This window comes from Scardinius erythrophthalmus (genome assembly GCF_964197995.2).
Source record: "Scardinius erythrophthalmus genome assembly, chromosome: 22".
Lineage (NCBI taxonomy): Eukaryota > Metazoa > Chordata > Actinopteri > Cypriniformes > Leuciscidae > Scardinius > Scardinius erythrophthalmus.
Window position 1 is genome coordinate 16,958,708 of NC_138242.1, and position 21,195 is coordinate 16,979,902.

At 37.0% G+C, this 21,195-nt stretch overlaps 1 protein-coding gene across 3 annotated transcripts in view; it reads left to right on the forward strand.

Moving 5' to 3' along the window:
• The window catches only part of stau2 (staufen double-stranded RNA binding protein 2), a 127,607-nt gene that overhangs the window by 83,247 nt on the left and 23,165 nt on the right, over positions 1–21,195 (forward strand). For all 3 annotated transcript variants that reach the window (XM_081353449.1, XM_081353448.1, XM_081353450.1), the window contains one exon: positions 1,336–1,449. In XM_081353449.1, the coding sequence (XP_081209575.1) occupies positions 1,336–1,449 (114 nt within the window). The remainder of the gene's footprint in view (positions 1–1,335; positions 1,450–21,195) is intronic.

Consider the following 21,195-nt stretch of genomic DNA (forward strand, 5'->3'; position numbering starts at 1 on the left):
GATACATTGCTGTTTTAAGCCCTAATAAGATGAAGAGAACGATCTGTTCATGTAGAAAACAACAGAAATATTACCCAACTCAGTGTGGCCAATCGTTTCTTCTATTCAGCAGACACGAGATGTTTGTATATGTCAGGAGTTCCTGTTTCCCGGAGCTGTGAATGCCAATCACACATTGTGCTTCTTGCAAACTGTGTTGTTAACATTGTCTTTAAAACACACTTCACAGCGGAATGCCCCGTGGATCTGGCCCATCAAACCACTTGAAGACTAAACATAAACACACGTTCATGGAGTGAGAGATTCCTTCAGTCTGCAATTGCAGCCATTGATCTGTTTTTCTTCTCCTGAGGATTCTCAGTTTTATGCATTGACCTTGTATTCAGTATTATATAGTGGGCACTTTTTAAATATATGGCTACATGACAGCAACTCTCCCCTACTTGTATCTCTGTTAAAAACCATCTAGCCTGATCATCTTTTGGGCTTTGCAACTGTCAACTGTGTTTGTTTTTGTCTGTATCCATGCATCAGAGGAGATTTGCATGTGTATAATTCAAAATTAGATCACTTTAAACAGGACAGGATAGGGCAGAGGAGCATCTTTCTGGGATTTTTTTTTCTTTAAATGTATGAGCATTAGTCCAAGATATTTATCGTTCTAAGGAGCTCTCCAAAAGCAGTTAGTCACACATTGTATCCAGTCATCCAGACAGCCATATGTATTTTTCCCATAGAGCGACTGAAACTTTTCCAAAATCTGTACAATAAGACCATATAAGAGTGATTTTAATAAATAGTTCACCCAAAAACAAAATTGAGGCATTGAGGCATCTACCAAATCCATTCTAAAAGTAATAACATGAAAAAGATATTTCTATTTTAGTTCAGTGTGTTCTGCATGTAAAAAAGTCTTTAGAATGGCCTGGATATGTATATAGGTCAGGCATAACATGATCAAAGTGGCCCAGTATAGTGTCCAAAATCCTTACACACACACACAATCCTTTGGGTGTTGCTGAGTGGAGTTTGACATGCAGAGGTGTTCTCAGAAACCCCAAACGGGGCCAGAGCTCGGCTGTAAATCACTATATTGCTTGCCATCAGCGCACTTGAGAAAGCTAGATTGTGAACCATTCACAAGGATGAAGATTAAAATCTAAAACCACTGCGGTTATTGAGTAAAACTGAGCACAAACCACCAGCCAAGTCTGAGGATCCAGTTCATACTTTTCCCACAAAAGGTTTTCCAAGGTCAGAACCGCAGTGCAGTACATGCTGTAAATTGCATCATGTAATATTTAATACTCCCTTGCCTTCTCTTGTGTCATGCAGGTGCAATACTCAGATCGGCAAACTGACAAAGAGTTCATGACCTACCTGACCCTCTCACCTGTGCAGATGACTTTCCACGGCATTGGGAGCTCCATTCCAGCTAGCCATGATCAGGTAATATAACTGCAATGTCTGTCTGTCTGTCTGTCGTTTAATTGTTTTTTCTAAAAATTAACATCCAATTCTCTCTATTAACTAACCATTACTATGACTTTTGTCTCAAACTCCTAATTACTGCTTATTAATAGCTAGTAAGGTAGTTGTTAAGTTTAGGTACTGGGTAGGATTTAGGGATGTAGAATATGTACATGCAGAATAAGGCATTAATATGTGCTTACTAATAGTTAGCAAAAAATATTGTAATATGCATGCTAATAAGCAACTAGTTAATAGTGAGAATTGGAGCATACACTAAAGTGTTAATGGAAAAAGCAACAAATGCCCAAAGGTTTCTTTTCATTAGTTGGTACAGTACAGCCTCCTTTAGTGTATTAAGCAGTAAACAGAATGCACTCTTGCATAGGTCGTATTTTTTGCAGGGCTGATAAAAAACAAAAGGTATCAGCTACAAAACTGAAAAGCATCTTGTGTTATAAAAGTACAAAATAAATAGAATAATGAAAAATAAAACTTGCGCGTTAGTAGTGTTACAATTTGCTCCACTTAAACTATATTTAAATATACAAAGCTTAAGCCCAACCCTCCTATGCTTAATTTTCCACATTCCACTCAGTTTCATGCACACCCTTTCAAAGTATACTCCTTTGTCCATCCAGCATTCGGCATCCAGTGGACTTTGTTTTAAAGCGCTCAAGTTATTCGCATATTCGCTGCTCTTTTTCCTGTTTGGCGTTGTATTGCCCAAATGGCGTTGTATTGCCGTGCGCGCCCCTTCTGCATTGGAGTGTGGATCTCCTCTGACTGACTGTATTCGTCGACTGACTGACTTCGTCTGATTGACTGACTGACACAGACCACTAAAAAAAGTTTACACTAATCACCTTAAAGTCTCCGTGAACCAGAAGTTGCAACTGACTTTACTTCAGTGTTGTTAAACAGAATTTTGAATAGAGGGCAGGGTTTTATTTTAGCTCACCTCCTCTCTATCCCTCGCTCATAGCAGACTGGCGGTTGAAGGGGAGTGGTTTAGGATACTCTACACAAGCCATCAAACTGACATCATTAGAGAAGGAACGCCATTCCAGAGCAGAAGCAAAGTTTCAGTTTTTTATTAAAGATTAGGTTCACCACAAGACTAGTAATGTGCGCTAACTAATTAAATAGGGTCAATAGGGTATATGTCGAACGTCGCATGACGAAACCGGAAACCTGGTCTCATCGCATCCGCTTGTCATAGAAAGTGTTAACAGCCGTATGAACTGATGCCGATATCTATGGAATTTTAAGGTAATCAGCTAACCTACCTATCTCACTTTGTTATTAGCTTTTTATTCTATTTAAATATCTAAACGTTAGTGTGAAGATTTTTTTTTTTTTTTACTTTTAAATATCGATCTTCACATGCGAGGGACATTGGTTATGATCATCTTTGCTCGCTCCTTTTAAGTTATCTTGAGTAAAACAGTAAAAAAATGCATGAAGCACATACAAAAGACCTGAACCGGAAGCGATGCGTTCTGTTTTCCGGTTTCGTAATGCGGCGTTCGACATATACCCTATTTAGATTTCATGACGACTTTAACACCATTTGGCGGAAAGTCATAAAACAAATTGCGAAAACATGTTCTGAAAAACTTCAGCAGCATTTTGTTTGCAGATGCCACTGATATTTTAGGTCTGATACAGTGACATTGAGACACGGTCCGTGTGACCTAAATTAATGTTAAATGAGTTTCAGATACAGAGGATTTTTGAGAAATGATTTATTGAACAGGCTGATATTTTCCCACAGTTTTTCTAGCCAGTTGACCGTATTCCATGCCGAATCATTGATTGCGTTGGAATACAAAATGAATTAAATTCAAACTAATATTGGGAAAATGGCAAACCGATTGTTTCATCACGGAGTGTGCTGTCAATAGGAGGTGTTCATTATGAAGATTCATTGGGGAGAACATGTTGTGCACAGATATTTTATTGCATTGTTTGTTTGCAGAGTTTCCTTGGATATATCCTACTATACGCAGGCAGTTACTTACCAACGCAATCTCACTCATCAAGATTTTATCAACGCCAACATTCAGGCAATCAGAACACGCACAGCCATTATTCCCATTGTTAATGATAATTGTGATTTAGTGACAGACCAGACCGCATTTGATTAGGTTTTCTTATTTCATTTTTCTTGCTGTAATTATGAAACAAAAAGAGCCCTAGGATCTGGACTGGCTAGTATTCATGAGGTGGCTTATTGTGTAGTGTCATCCATGCAGAAAAGCAGTTGCTTACATTATCTAATCTAAACATAGGACACTCTTTTGTTCTGCCCTTCAAAGCTCCACTCTCTAATAAAGCCTGTTCTATAACCAGTAATAGGGATTTCTGTTGTGGGGACACAGCCGCCAGAGCAAAATGAAGGCAATATAGGCCATGGACTTGTTGTTGCCAAAAGCACTGGTGCATGACCGACTGTTAGGGAGTCTTTCTTTTCCAGATTCCTTAGTACAGTGGCGTCCAGCCACAAAAGGAGTCAGAACAATGAACCCAGGGTGGTTCTGGATTGTGACACTTTTTGGCCCAAGTTGCTCCACTGCCCCACAGTTTGCAGTCATTGCTTCTAATGATAATCCACTTCAGATAGAATAAGAACAGGGCTCTTTCATTGTCACTGTGTAGTATGTGTGGGACTAGTTTTAATACTTTTTACTGCATTGAATATTTCTCATGGTTATTTTTTGAAAGATTTCTGTATAGGAAACAAATGGTGACTTTTTGTGACAACATGCCCCAATGGCGGGAGGTGTTGTCACACTTAATGGGGGAATTTGTCTTGTCTAAACGGACTTCCGACCGAAATTACAAAGGACTTACACAATGATCTTTGTTTGTAACAGACGAGATGGTCTCAACTATGCTGAGATTTTGAAAATGTGTATCAAATCAATCAGAAACCAGTTGTTTGAAGTCTTCTATTTCATTTACTGTTGGAATAATTATGCTTTTCTTCCATAGTTCAGCATTGGTTCGCCGAACTTTGCCCTACAAATAATATAAATGTATACAAATGTATAAAATATAATTTGTGTACTTATGGAAAATGTATATATATACTACTACTTAATAATAATCATCATGTATAATATATTTTATACACACACATATATATATATACACACACACACACACAAACAAACTTTTAGTTAGATGCGCTTAATCGCGATTATTGATTTAACAGCACTAATTATAATATTATATAACAATAATAAATGTATAGAATTATAATATATAATTTAAATATAATTTTATGTATATCTGTGTATGCCACAATAAAAAAATAAATAATAATATATATAGAGATATATATAGATATATATATATATAGATATAGATATATATATATATATATATATATATATATATATATATATATATATATATGCCAGTTGTAGAAAATGTATATACTACTACTAAATAATCGTAATAATAATAATAGTAATAATGTATTTTATTACTATAATAATGAATTGATGCTATTTATTATTATTATTATTATTATGTTTTTTAATAATTATATTACATTTTGTTTGGAGGACAATTCACAAAAAAAGTTGTTCTGATTTTAGAGGGTTTTAAACCAGATATTTCTAACCAACATGCTAAATCATTGCTTGAGAAAACACATTTGTGTAATTTTGACTTTTAAACCTTATAGCTACTGAGATGTGACAACTAGACCCGGTTAACCTTAAAATGTTTCAGGGAAAGTACAGTGTTGTCAATTATAACTTTAATATTAACACAACTCTGAGTAGGTGGACATGCGTGATCAAGGTTGAGGAATCAACCTCACATGTATACGGATGGGGTTTGGGATGCATGTGGGCTGAGGCACGTGTGCTGGGAGTTGTTCAGATGGACTCTCTTATCTCACTAACTAGCCTACTGTATGTAGCCAGTGGGAATGTCATGGGGTCCATTGATAACTCTTTCCTGGAGATTGCAGTGTAAGATTATCAGTGCACAAGTGAAGAGTCTATCCGTGTGTAACATTTTATTAATCCATCATAAATGATTTGTCTTCTTGATTTAGCTTCTTAAACTTTATTTTGTATCATATATATCACAGACAGCATTAGGATGTTGAACATTGAGTGGCTGTAATCTACGTGATGTTTCCCCTTAGTCACTTTTTGACACTAACTCATTGGTGGAATTGACAGAGTCCTGCGGAGAAGCGTGTAGAGTTGCTCCTGCACTTTCCTGGCTCCTGCAGAGCCTGTCAGTTCACAGGGCCCAGGGCCCTGCTCTTTCTCAATGCCAAAGGAGGCCTCAAGCCCCTATAGCCTGACACCCCTCCTGCCCTGATCCTTGGCCATCCATGTGCATTCCTGGAGGGCCTGGGCGTCTTAGATATACAGCTGAGCGCCCCCGCCGACCCTGTGCCAGCCACGTAATGCCATCTGCCCAACATATGTTTGCATTCACTCGTCTGCCTTGAGCTCCGAACTCACTGGAGGCCAAAATACATACTAAGCTACACATCTCTCTTGGCTCTTAATGTCTTTTTCGAATGCTGTATTTGTAGGTTTTGATTTTCTGAATCGATTTTAATGTTGCCATTAGTGCGCTTGTGAAAATAGTACTTGAAAAGTTGCTCGAACTGGTCCAGCATGTTGATCCCAGAGTGTTTGATTCCCGGAACACTGTGTCCATTTTTGTCTTGTTAAGGCCTTTAAATTGTCCATGTTCTACAGAGCTGAAGTAACATAAGTGTCAGCCCACAGCGGCAACAAACATGTCAAAGCGGGGAGCTCACAGAGCCCCTGCACGAGGTGTTGCTTATACAACATGGAGGCCCTGAAATCGAATGTGACAGGGCGAATTTGGCTGCTGCTGCGTGTGCACGCTGTGCTCAGCTGGCTGCTCTTTTCCCAAGAGCCTTTGCATCCAGCCTTCAAGCTGAGTCCTGGGAATAGTGCAACCTCATACATCAGGGGAGATCTGAAGTTGGCAGATTCTGAAGCTCTAAAATGAAGACCAAGGGCTGACTGTCAGAGACCAGAAGTTCTTGAGTATCTATCTATCTATCTATCTATCTATCTATCTATCTATCTATCTATCTATCTATCTATCTATCTATCTATCTATCTATCTATCTATCTATCTATCTATCTATCTATCTATCTATCTATCTATCTATCTATCTATCTATCTATCTATCTATCTATCTATCTATCTATCTATCTATCTATCTAAACAAAATATCAAACAAACAAAGTGACATTTATTTCAAAGAAATTTAGAAAAAATTGCCTGAATAACCTAACACTTAGAGCAAGAGCATTAGAGTTGGTTTAGTTCTCCCAAAATTACATTTTTGTCATCATTTACATACTTTTTTTTTGTCCATACAATGAAAGTCAGTGGTGTCCAAAACATTAATTGGACCTCATTCATTTTTATTGTATAGACAAATACAAATTTTCAAAATATCTTCTATTGTGTTGCACAGAACTTTTCAAGTTTTCATTTTTGAGTGAACTATCCATTTAAAGCTTCAGCCAGATTGTTTGAGTTCAGTCTGCGGGGAAGCATAAAAACCATGAAAAGTTCTTAAAGGCTAGTTGTTGTTGCTTTTCCCCCCACATAACTGGAAAGACTTTGAGACCATTTCTCCTGGCATCTTCACTTCCTAACAGAACTGAGACATTGTTCTCGAGCAATTAATTGTAGCCCTTGGATCTTGTATCTTTCATTATGTGCTTGTTTGTTTGCAACAGAAAACTCGTTCATGGTGAGAACGCTTTCCTCTTGTTGGAAAACGGCTCTTTCATTATGTCAGGCGAGGAGAAAGTGATTGTGCGACAATTCGGACACCTGTTGAGAGGATGGGCAGCTATTGACAGGCCTGATTCATGGGCGAGAGGCTGCTGTGTACATCTTCAGAAGATCTCCCGCCGGGTGCTGGGCCGTTTGAAGTCTTCTCCGGCCCAGGGCTGGAGACGTTAGTACAGCAGGCCGCCTCTGTCAGGGGTCTCGGCATGTTACTCAACTCGGCAGCTGTTCTCGTCTTCTCCCTTTGACACGGACTAAGCCTTGCATAATGTCTGTGTCTCCTACAACGGCACCTGTAGGAAATCCGTTTACGTAAAAACACAACCAAAAGGGCCTTGCCTAATCTTCATTGTTTGGAGGAGGATTATTTTTCGAAGAGGATTATTTTTTCCACCAAGCAAAAACCTGTTAAATGAATGGCACGATGAGAGAAGTTCATTATAGGTTTGAAAAATTATTTACAAAATATAGTAGTAAAATAGTACACTCTCAGAAAAAAAGGTACAAAAGCTGTCACTGTGGTGGTACCTTTTCAAAAGGTACACGTTTGTACCTAAAGAGTGCATTTTAGTCCCTCAAAGGTACATATTGATACCAAAAGTGTACATAATAGTACCTAAATGATATTAGAACCCTTTTGAAGGGTACTGTCCCAGTGACAGCTTTTGTACCTTTTTTTTCTGAGAGTGATCTTTGGGTATGTTAAAAATGGGATCAACCCGTTCAATATTATAAAGGCTAAGGCTTTGGGCAAATTAAGCAAAATTCGATTCTAAATTATTAATAATATTTTTATCTTTAAGATTTCTTTAGCACAAATCAACTGAAGCTTGGGTTTCTAAAATTATACACTAGCATTCAAATGTTTGTGGTCAGAAGGATGTTTAATTGTTTTAAGGGTGCATTTATTTGATCAGAAATAATATTGTACAATATTATTAATATTTTTAAAAACTACTTTCTATTTTCATATAGTTTGAAATGTAATTTATTCCTGCAATGGCAAAATCGTCATTAGTGTGTCTTCAGTGTCACATGATCCTTCAGAAATCATTCTAATATGATGATTTTGTGCTTAAGAAATATTTGGTGCTTATGGAAACAGGTGTGCTGCTTAATATTTTGTGGAAACCATGAAACATTTATGTTTTCAGGGTTCTTTGATTAATCAAAAGTTCAAAAGAACAGCATCTTTTAATAGAAATATTTTGTAACATTATAAATGTCTTTACTGTATCTTTTTATCAATTAAATGCATCAATGCTGAATAAAATAATTAATTAAAAAAATCCAACTTTTGAATTGTAGTTTAAACACTAAAAAGAGCTAACTATCCCATAAATGTTAATGATAAGAATAACAGTGCATACACATAATACAATGTATGTTGGTATTGTGTTGGAGCCTTTGTCATGTGGTTTCCCCCAGAACGTTTCCTGCAGTTTCTTGCCTAATAGAAGCAGCTGGATTTTCACTGACCTTAGGCTGGTCACACTGAAAGACTTGTGTGTGGAATCACATGAGGTTGTTATATTGGGACGGGTGCATTTTTGAGATAAATGATTCAATTATTATACGTTAATCCACTGAGTAGTGAATCAAATAGGACCTCAATGGGTTTCTCCACTTTAATTATAGTCAATCCCTCCTTTTAATGAAGATTCAGTCTCCCTTTGGCTTGTTTAAGTTTTTTAGCGTCATTAAACGTTGCTCATTCATCTCTTCTGCTTTTGGACATTCGTCATAAGTCGTCCGGGTCGAATGTCAGCTCTTATCATCACTGCTTGCAACGTGTCGGGGTGAAAACGAATAATGATAACGTGAGGTCGCGGTTTAGCGATACCAGTCCCTTTTCTCTCTACATCCCCCAAAGCCCACCATCCTAGAGGCGACTTTTCCCCTTTTTTGCAGCCCCTGCTTTCAGCAGGAGGTAGCGGGTTGATCAGCACCCATTTGTCAAGCGGTCCCACACTGCGGCGAGACCCCATTAGCCTGTCTTTGAACGTCGCTGTCTCAAACCGTCCCACCGAGACCCCCCTGACGGCCCGTCGCACCAGCAGCCGCGGGCTTTGGTGAGAAAACAAAGCCCTTCCATTGCACCATCACTCACCCTTGCGTGTCTGTCATCTGTTTTCCTTAGGAAACGACTTTCAAAGTTGGGCGTATTAGAATGCGGGGGACCTCAAACGAAGCGTCAAGAGATGATAGGGCGAAGGGGAGGGAAACGTCTTTTCTTTTCCCCTCACTGACCCCCCTCAAATGCCCATCCCTCAACAAGCTTTGAATCGGCCTGCCAGAGGATACGATTGTCGGGCCACTAATCTAAACATGAACTTGCACATTAAGGGCAACTTGTTGATACCTAAAGAGGCCTCTCCAAACACAAAGGGTTTGATAATAGGGCATTAAGCACCTTGACGGACTCTTAAGTGCCAGACTCATTGGAGTTAACAACGGTGCCAGAGTCGTGCTTCCCACTCGATTTTTCAAAGCCACAATATTTTAATCACTCTGAGATTTCTTTCGCACACATGTTTGCTCTGGTGTTGAGTTGTGCAATGAGTATAATTAAGTTGGTTTGGCTCTGATTCACCAAGACGAAATGACCATATTTGTGTCATGTTTTACAACTATTACCATTTAAATAGGGCTCATTTTAAACATTTATGCAGCCTTGATTCCAAGCGATCTCACGCACCAAATACTGAAGGGCTCCTTTAGATTTTTTTTATTTTTTTACGTTTTTATTGAATTAACCCATTTTATCTAATCTGTTTGTTGAGTTAGCCTATAAAAAAATCTGTTCGTCATACCCATAGACCAAAGTTGTGAGGAATGTTTGTTGACTTGAGCTCGGTGGATTTTGTCAGCTCACGTCAAAACTGGTTTTCATTTTCCGTTTGTTAATCTTTGTTAAAAAGCTTTTGTTTATTCTTCAAGGAGCAAAACAAAACAAAGGCTTAGTTGCAGAGTGAGAACATATGCTTGCCTTATCTGCAAGTTCATTGCATTTGTGGGTGTTAGTGGTAAAATGATTATTTCAGACCACAACACCTCTTTTCAGTTCTTCTGACACGAAGCTGCTGTTTCTTCGCACCCTGGCTAAGTGCTACATTCATTAGCACCTTGGTGCCAACAGAGCACAGTGTTTTGCCATTGGCCATTGATTAGTGTTATTTGGGGAGGTGTGTGTGAATTTATTGTTTGCCCAAACTGCAGAGTGGGCTGTGATTATCAGTTAATCGATTCATTCTGTTTGGTCCCTTTGAAATGAATAGACGATTGAATCTCATGAAACCTATTAAGAGCATGCCCATGTGAGATTTTACCACAAAATTAAAAGGAAAAAAATAAGAGATGATTTTTTGCAAGAAAATAAAGTGTACATTATATATGTTTGTATTAAAGGTGCCCTAGAATGTGAAATTGAATTTATCTTGGCATAGTTAAATAACAAGAGTTCAGTACATGGACATGACATACAGTGAGTCTCAAACACCATAGTTTTCTCTTTCTTATTTAAATCTCGTTTTTGAAAAACACACCTGAAAAACAGGCGAATCTCCACATACACACCAACTGTGACGCAACAGTTGGGATCATTAATATGTACGCCTCTAAAAATTTGCATAAGCCAGCCCATGCTCAGTGCCAGGCGAAACTGCACAGCCGAATCATCGGAAGTTCTGCAGGTGAAGAAACAAGCGAGGATCATAGAGAAAATGGCAGATCTATCTATAATCTATCTATAATCGGATACCGCTACAGTTTAATTCGAAGTTGTTAGTTGCTCTGCCCATTTCACCGCGGACTGTTTTTCTAACCTGGAACAATATCAAGCAGCCAGGCTTCTCTCGGCGTCTCAAACGGACGAAGGGGGCAATTTCAACTAACGTTATATTCCCGCAAGCAGTAAGTAGTGATTTTATTAACGATAATTTACACTGTGTTATCTAGATCCAGCGCGATATTGTTTTTTCCTCGAGAGACATCGTGGCTTGCAGACGAGCGAACGAAGCATGGCAGTTGTTCAGTGTTTGGATGTAACTACAAATGAACACAAAAATATTTTTTTAGCTCCTTCATCCGAGCCTCTGGAGAACCAGTGGGTTATGTGAATTTCTGATGTGTAATTGTTCAAGTCCAGACAGATAATCTTTCTCTCAAAGTCGTTCAACACTGTTTATGCATCAGTAAATCGCGTTGCAGTGATAAGATCTTCATTCACGCGATCAACAGGCTGTCATCTGCTCAATGCTGGAATAGATCTAAATACTTAAAAAACTTATCATGATTCGTTAATCCAGATAGCTGTAATAGTAAAAACGTATAATCGCTGTAATAGTAAATGTTTTCCAGATAGCTTTACATGTAATGCCAGATATTTCATATGCAAGCATGTCAGCCAATCACAGCAGTGGGCGTTTACACTGAAGTCTCACAGCAGACACGCCCCTTCAAACAGAGTGTTCAGATCAGGGTATGAAATCAGGCTAGGAAATATGCCTTTTATTTCTAAATTATAACAAATTTTGATCTAATAAACATACTAACATTATAAGGGCACCCCAGGAAACATTATAAAATAATAAAATAATCCATTCTACGGCACCTTTAATATACAGTTGCGTTTGAAAGTTTGGGGTATTTTTTATGTTTTTGGAAGTCTGTTATGCTCACCAATGCTACATTTATATGGTCAAAATAACAGTAATGTTTTGAAATATTACAATATTTCTTTTTAAATAAGCAATTTATTCTTGTCATGGTAAATCTGAATTTTCAGCATCATTACTCTTCAGTGTCACATGACCCTGCAAAAATCATTCTTATATGCTGATTTGGTGATCAAGAATATTGCAAAAAAAATAATAATAATAATTTTAAGCTGCACAAATGTTTTCAAAACTGATAATAATAATAAGAAATATTCGTATTATTATCAGTTTTGAAAACAGTTGTGCCGCTTAATATTTTTGTGGAAACCTAAACATTTGTTTTAGGATTTTTTGATAAATAGAACATCTTATACAATATTTGATGCAGAACTCTTTCGTAACTTTGTAAATTTCTTGACTGTCAGTTTTGATCAATTTAATGCATCCTTGCAGAATAAAAGTATTCATTTATTTAAATTAAAAATCTAAATTTAAATCCTTAAGACTGTAGTGTAAAGAAAATGTTAAATGTTAATTGTGAAGTGTTTATACATACAGTATAATAGTATTTTTCTGTACAGCCTTTGACACGTTTATTTGAAAAAAATATATATTTTATGAGCGAAAAAGAATATTGAGAATAGTGGTATTAACAATGCTCAATAGTGAATGTATGGATCAAGTGTGCTTAATTGCCACTAAAACAAAAAATATATAACTTCAACCAGGACATGTTTTGTGACTTACACCCACACGTCTTTTGTACATATTTTTCCTTTATGAATCCTTTTCTCAGGGTTCCTTGTATAACCGCAGTAGTCATCGCTCTTCTCTATTCTCAAGGTGAGAGGAAGGAGAGCTTTATTAAACCACATTTACAAGCGCTTGGGAACGACTGGGTTTCACGCACAACCCGATCTACAGACCTGAAATAGTCTCTTGATTCCAGTTTTCTCGATCGCTGTCACAGCGGCACTGAAAGACTCAGTCAGGAGCAAACTAACACTGACATTTAGAGATTCCTTCCCTGAAACAAACCCTATCCTTTGTCTGCTTTCTTAGTTATGCTTAAGTGCAAAAACCAGGGATTGAGATCCTCCCTTAACTTGATATGTGACACGCGTCTTGCGGTTAAGAGCTGTTCTACATTAATCATCGCAGAGCGCTTCTCCTGAGAACAAACTTTCAGAGGGGAATTGTAAGGATATACTAGACAATGAAACTCATTGTTGCGTAATTAACCGCGAGTAGTAGGAAACACTATCCCGAGATGTGTTGATTTATTCATTTAAAAAAATATTTTTTGACAACCTGTAATTAAGAGATGTCCTTGCCCAAATTATGGACTATTACTTTCGCTCAGTGTCTTAAGTGACAGTCTTGTTTAAAGCCTCAGCACAAGAGGATACGTTTGCTTTTAGCGAGCCACTGACGGACAAGTGAGCGAACATGTCCTGCAGACCTCACAATGAGGATTGTGGATTCATTACTTCATGAGTTGCCCAATCAATTATAAGCACCTTAATCAGACTTATCTAATGGAAATGAGAGGAGCAATTTGAGAATGTTTTTCTGTCTGTCTGGAACCCCCTCTCATCTTTCAGACATCATGAAATTCCCGTGAACAACGAGTGCACCAGGGGTTAATGCGGATTACGACCGAGGTGTCACACACTCCTGCTGCTAAAGCAAACAACAGGCTTTTTGTGTGTGTGTGTGTGTGTGTGTTTGTGTGTGTGTTTGTCTGGTATGCCTTAGGACAAGGAGCTTGATGAGTTGCCCCAATGTTGCCAGGATCCATATATCCATATAGTTAATAAGACAACGCTTTCCTTTTATTTCAGTATTTCTTTTTTTAGAGAGATTATTATTACAGATGTGGGCTGCCTTTTGTCGCTGGTATTTCGGAGATGTACGTGCCGGAGGAAGTGTTCAGAAATGCATGACAGGTTCTATATGTCAGATTAATATACCCTTTGCATTTCTGATTGGAAAAGGAAACTCTGCCTTGCGTGGTCCTATCACATCTTCCTCTACTCTCATGTGCATAGATTAGACAGGAGGAACACGCGGACAAGTCATATAGCTAAATTGATGATGGTACTGTCAGTGTCATAATATGACATTTGTTTTTCAGTTTTAGAAACTGAAAGTGAAGGTTGATGTGCAGTTGTGTGATAAACACAGATTGCTGGTAGATATTGAAATTTGATCTGTTAGTGTATTAAAAATTGTAATGCGCTACTGTTCAAAGGTTTGGGGTACGTGTTTTTTTTTTAAAAAGAGAAAGAAAGAAATTGATACCTTCATTCAGTGAGGTGTTGCTTTAAATTGATCAAAAGTGACTGGAACACTTATAAACAAAACATTTTGGTCACACTTTTTAGGGTCAAATTCTCACTATTAACTATGACTTTTGCTTCAATAAACTTCTAATTACTGCTTATTATAGATAGTAAGGTAGTTGTTAAATTTAGGTATTAGGTAAAATTAAGGGATTTAGAATATGGTTATGCAGAATAAGCCATTAATATGTGCTTTATAAGTACTAATAAACAGCTAGTATCCTAGTAATATGCATGCCAATAAGCAACTAGTTAATAATTACTGGTGAGAATTGGACCCTTAAAGGTATAGCGGAGGATCTTTCCAAATTTTAGATAAGACCCGCCCTCTCCACTTTTTGAAAAGTTTGATTGATTCACCAGAATGATTGACAATTAGGAGGACCAATAGTTTAGGTTACCCACCAGGAAGTTTTTCTTTTTATAAGTCAAAATTTTTATTTTAGAAAAATGCGGTTCTTTTGACATTTCTAGTCATTCAAGAATGATGATTCACAAATGACAAATAAAGCAACAACAAAAACTATACAACTTGTACTAGCCTATATTATAAGAGCCACATTTGGCACTTGTAATTGCCACAATTACAAGATTATAAAATAATATTTTACATTGTAATTTTATTTACATTACATTTTAATTAATTTGTGACTGATGATCATCACACAAAGCTGTGGAAATGGCTTCAGAGGTCTTGGAATATCGTGCATAAATTGTATGGACCAACAGTGGGTTGAATAGAATAAAAATATTGTGATCTGATTATTTAGAAATGCATAAAGTTGTATTCATTTACCTAAATCATGTGTCATTGCAATTTTTTAACTGCGTCTGATAATTGTCTGTAGCATTATCCAGACAATCTCCATAACAACAAGTACTTGATACCTGGAACCAGGATGCCAACCTTGAATGAAACAGCTCTGCTTAACATCAAGGTTTCCTATTCAAAGTAGGCGCATTGTAAATATATTCTTCTCAAGGATCTTGAGATTCCCTTTTTTTTCATGCAGTCCCCATAACTTAGGAGTCTAGACGTGTAGCCTTGCGAGGATAACGGGATGTGACTTTGAAATGAGATTTGCAGGATGAAAAGACAAGTGCATTGATTTATAAGAAGCCAGTGGGCAAGAAAATGTTTTCAGAGGCTGCAGAAGGCCACAAGGTCCTCCATTAATCCCCTGACCTCTGATAGGAGCAAAGAAGAAAGAACAACAGGCGAAAGAGGATAGGGAGAGAAGACCTTGTCTGCTCTGTTGCATGATGGGCTCAGCTGCAGGAATCTTCGGCTCTTTTGTTTGAGGCACTTTGTTCGTCTTGCGCTCCACTCTTTTACGACTCCCCTATTAGTTTTACTGTCTACGATCTAATTAGCTCCGTCCTAATCATGTGTTAAATTGCATTACCTGGTGTTTACTGTCTGTTTGCTAGGTTGTAAAAACGTGTGAGGGTGCCTGTAAACTCAGATCGCAATGAATTTGATGACTTTCCCCTCCTTTTAAAGAGCTTCTGGTACGGGAGTCGCGGGGCTTCAGGAAGATATGTAACCTGAGAGCGTGGTATTTAAAGAATCATGTCCTGCACAGAGAATTCTGGGATTTTATTATCTGCTACAAAAAATTGTTTTTACTGTCTGTGCATCTTATTGATTTTATTGGACTGTAGCCAGAAAGTAAAATCATACAATTGCATGATTTTTAGATAATCTTTTAATTACCCAAAAGCAAAAATATGATTACCAAAATTTCACCCAGTCTTGTTTCAACATGATTTTTCCCATGTTAGAAGAAATTTAACATTCATTAATATGTGACACCCAAGAAGCAACATTATTTTGATTTATTTATTAAATAATATTATTTTATTCTCTTAAAATTTTTCACAAGTTTTAGTGTCTGCATTTGCTAGGAGTTGCTAAGGCTGCATGTGCAAGATCAACCTTGTTACTTTATAATAAAAAAATCAAACAATTAAATTATAGGAAATATGTGTTTGTACACTACTAACTTACTGTATAAACTGTATTTGACATGCAACCCAGTTACAAAAGTTTGGTAACCGGGTTGAAAAAAATGAAAGGAATGAAAGATTGGGATCTGTAATATTTTTTGAGTTAACACTTTATAATAAGGTTCATTAGATAATCTTTGTTAATGTTAGTTAATAAAAATACAGTTGTTCATTGTTTTTATGTTATGTTCACAGTACATGAACTAATGTTAACAAATACAACTTTTGATTTTAACAATGTATTAGTAAATGTTGAAATTAATATTAACTTAGATTAATAAATGCTGTAGAAGTATTGTTCCTTAATTCATGTTAACCAAGGTAGTTAACTAATGTGAACTAATGAACCTTATTGTAAAGTGTTACCGTTTTTTTATTAAAAAGGGTAAAACAGCAATACAACTATAGTCTTCAGTGTTACTTGATTTTGATGCTCAAAATATTATTTTTTATTTATTATTATCATTGTTGAAAACTGTTGTGCTGCTTTACATTTTTGTGGAAACTTGATTTTTTTTTTCAGGATTCTGTGATTGAATAAAACGTGTATTTATTAACGAACAGCATTTATTTTTAATGGAAATCCTTTGTAACATTATAAATGACTTTACTGTCACTTTTGAATAAGAACATTAATTTATAAAAAGGTTTGAACATTTTTTTTTACTTCAAAATGAGTCCTATTTTATTCCAGAAATTGGCCTGTCTCTCACAGACATACTTTCTCTTTGTTTCCCAAGGAAACACACTGACATTTCTGTAATTAACTCAGCATGACGCATTTAACATTCTTGGATTTCCTATGAAACGCCATTATTTGCACACCTCCTCTTATGTAATCAGAGCCTCTGACATCACCATTACGAAAATACGACTCGGTTTCCTCGAACAACATGCGAATGCTCTGAAATACATACGCGTCACTTAAACTAATAGTCCAATCAGGCACATGTTATACATTCATCAAGTCCAAGGCACATGGGTCCAAAAGTGCCAGGATTCCAACTATACGTCAGATCCCTCGAGTGGCCAGCCTCTTTGATACAAGCAATCCACAATGAATTGTTTTTGTGTAAACACATCTCAATGATGAAACGTCCACTGATTGTGCCGCACGTTCTCCTGGCAACAAGGTCAAGTTTTTCCCCTACAAATTGGCCAGTGTTTTGGGGGTGGAGAGGGAGGTTTTTGTAATCAGCATCGAGTGGCATGTTTGGTGGGAAACGCAGATGGAGAGGGGCGTCCGAACTCAGCGTGTTTGAGTAATGGGGAATCTTGCACGCCATCAGGGATGGGCCCTGCTCATTACACCGTGCATTCGAGCGTTTTATTGGTGCGTCCCGTTTGGATATGTAGTGGTTAGTCCTTCCTCCGAGGCCGCTATGGGGGGTGTGGAATTGCGGATCGGAACTGAGGGGTGTAAAACGCTGTCTGACTGCAGACACTCTCTAGTTACAGGTTTTGGTTACAATCATACATATGCACACCTTTGATCCTGTCCAGACTGCCTGTCAATGTGAGAAAAAGAAAGGTGAGAGGATTAATGCAGAAAATGATTCATTTATAGCAAGATTAGGCACAAATATATAGGGGTGTAACAATATATTGTGTACAGTATATGTATCGTGGATAGTGACAATCTGTATTGTGCATAGTTCACCAAAAATGAAAATTACTGTGTGTGAAAAAATTCAAGTTTAGTTTTAGTGTCAATACTACATTAAACTATATAATGTTGAATATAATGTATAATAATGCAATTGGGGAATATTTGTGGGTCCTGATAATGACAAAACTCCAAAAATGTTACCAGTAAAAAGTGGCCTACATTATTTTAAATATATCTAGTCAGTGAAAGTGCGTAAGCATATTCGTCTAAAATAATTTGATTCTGGTGTTATCTTTGTTAGCATTTTAATCAACAGTACACTTTCTTGTTAACCTTTTATCATGTCATGGAGTATCGCAGTAATATTGTATTGTGATATGTATTGAATCGTGACATGAGGGTATTGTTACACCCCTACAAATATACCCTATTGTTCTTATGTTCAGGGTCTATACTTTTACATGTCAATAATACACCCACAACAATAGGGAGTGCCAAATACGTGTAAAATGTGGGTATGTTTGCACAAGCTCTGCAATTCAGTCACGTTTATTTATATAGCTCTTTATACAATAGATTGCTTAAAATCAAGCAGCTTTGCTGTATTAAACACGTGAACACGTTTTCACGTAAAAGAAGGCGAAGCCTCCGCACACAAACCTATTATGTAATCTCCACAGACCAATGGTAGTATAAAGGTGTTAACCAAAAAATTCCACCAATAATATAATTGAAACTAGGAAATCATGCCAAAAGAACTATTTAAGCACTGAAAATGGCGTAATATAGTCAGTCTCCCTTCGCTCTCAAATTTTTATATTTCTCCATTGTTTTTAATTCGATTGTCATTCGCAATGCTTCTTTAGGTTGTAGTTTTTTCCCCTCAAGCCGTTTAGCTTCAAATAAAAGTTTGTAATGCTGCGATGCATCTAATAGCTGGTTGTTTTGATTCATGCTTTTTAACACCTAAACAAAGACTTTTTTTAATAAAATCCCTATGGGAAAAATACGTCCGTAACCAAGGCTGCTGACAAAGTGGGCGGGCACTGTTGCGCTCTGAGTATTAAGTTGTTATCTTTGTAACATGCTTACATCAAGCTCCAAAGAGTTATTTTCTTCGGCAATGACAGTGTTGTTAAGTTGTTAGAATAGTGAAATGCTAATGTAAAATTCTAATGGAAGCCTAGTCTCTTGTATGCCTCACGCGAGGAGCGCTGTTTGCTGTTGTGTGGCAGGGGAGTTGGCACCTTTACAGATTTTTTTTTTTTTTTGAGTAGTCAAATTAGCCTTATTAATGTAGATGTCGATGTAGGCAGCAAAGCAGCTCGCTTGGTTTTGATGCTAATGTACCTCAAGCAAACAATGAATGGCCTACAGTGGACATGGGGGCTGCAATCTCAGTGGTCAGTTTATTATTTATGCAAATGACAGGAAGTGATTACACGCCCACACCAAACCACGGTTTCCTCACTGTTGAGCTTATGAAATAAAGGTCTTTTCCACTAGGTATGCAGTGACATGACAGCTGCCTGCTGATAAGCAAACCTCCATTTGCATTTGTTATGTTTTTTTTCCGGTCTGCATATATGTGCTATGATGAAATCTGTAAATGGGAAGGAAAAGAAATGGTTGTGGAGGGAAGCCCACCATATACAGGTGTCTGATAGGCCGGGTCCTCGTGTCCACCCACAGTTTTCCATTTTGCTTCAGGCAACCTGTGTGGACCGGATTATAATATGAGGGAGAGAGGTGATAAAAGATGCTCCGGGCAGAGAGGAAGGGAATCCTATTTCCATGGTGGCATCCCTGTATCATAGAAAGTTTAACTGTATGATGTCAGTGGAAGACTAGTTTCATGATTCATTTGTTAAAACTGCATTATTTCCCACTGTGAATCATTTGATGATCAGGGTTTACTGTTCTCAAGATGACTGACAAAGTGGTCAATTTAGATGTGGGCACAACATTGATTTAATTATTCATTGATTTAATTAAATTCTGATGTACTATATACTATATATATATAGTTTTTTATCTTTGACATTTAAATTTGAAGTTGCTTTGGTACCTTGCTTATCTGGTTCTTGGATCTCTTGTTTATTGTTGTCTTGCTCAAGTCACTAAGCTTAATTTATTTATATGATGCCATATCGAAAACATACAGTAGATAGATGATTTTTTTTTTTTCATGTTTTATTACTCTCTGATTTATGGCGGAGCAGGTTAGTGTAAGCTTTCCCTCTGATTAATAGTATGAATGTATGTATTAAATAGAGGGAGTGACTGTTTCAAGATGTTGAGGTATGCGGTACCCTGCACCTCTCCCATGTGGTTTGTGTTTTGACATGGGAGGTGCCATCCACGGTGTCCGAATGACGAACAGATAAAGCAGCCCTCTCCGGCCCTAATGACGCATGACATGCTGCTGCTTTTTGGGTCCTAATTTATGGCTTCCTATGTCAGCAGAGCCCTTCTCTCCAGGGAGGTTCAGGCAATTATTGACCCTGCATTCTGGACACGTTCCATGAGAAGGCAGAATCTGGAATTTTGATTACGGTTCTCCGGGCCTGTGTGAATGCAGATGTCTCAGACTTGTTTTAAACAGTTCGCTTGCTTCCAATGACGGGCAGGTGTTTAAAAGCATATTATTTCTTTTTCTAAGAAGAAATACATTATAATCTCCAATCTGGAAACGGTTCATTTTGATGTTGTGTAATTTGTAGCATAGGCCTGTATGTTGTGAAACATAATTTAGATAGATTTTATCAAGAAAGAACGACTTTTAGGGATGTTTACACATGCTACAAAAGAATTCATGCACTTTAACTTTAATTGAGTAGCTTGGACCACTTCCATTTTGGACATTGAGTTTAGAGCTCTACATGAATCTCACTTTAGGTATTATTTTCCAAATGATCAGCTAACATAATTTTATTTTTTTTTATTTATTTTATTCCAAATGACTATGACATTTTATTTTTATTTTTAATTGTTGTTTTGTGCTGTTTGTTCAGCATATGTAACCCACATTTGCATTGTTTAATGTCCACTTGCTCATGCAAATGAATGTGATATTCTAGATTCATAGGTGTACTATCATTTTTAAAAAACGTTCAAGATTTATTCTCAAAAAAAGTAGGTATCTGTATAATTTAGTTTTTATTAAAATTCAATTTTTTGTTAATTATTTCAATGTAATTTAGTTAAGTTTCACCTCAGTTTAGTTCAAAATGAATGTTGTTTTAGTTCATGAAACCGCATTTTGGTTTCATTTTCCATTTTT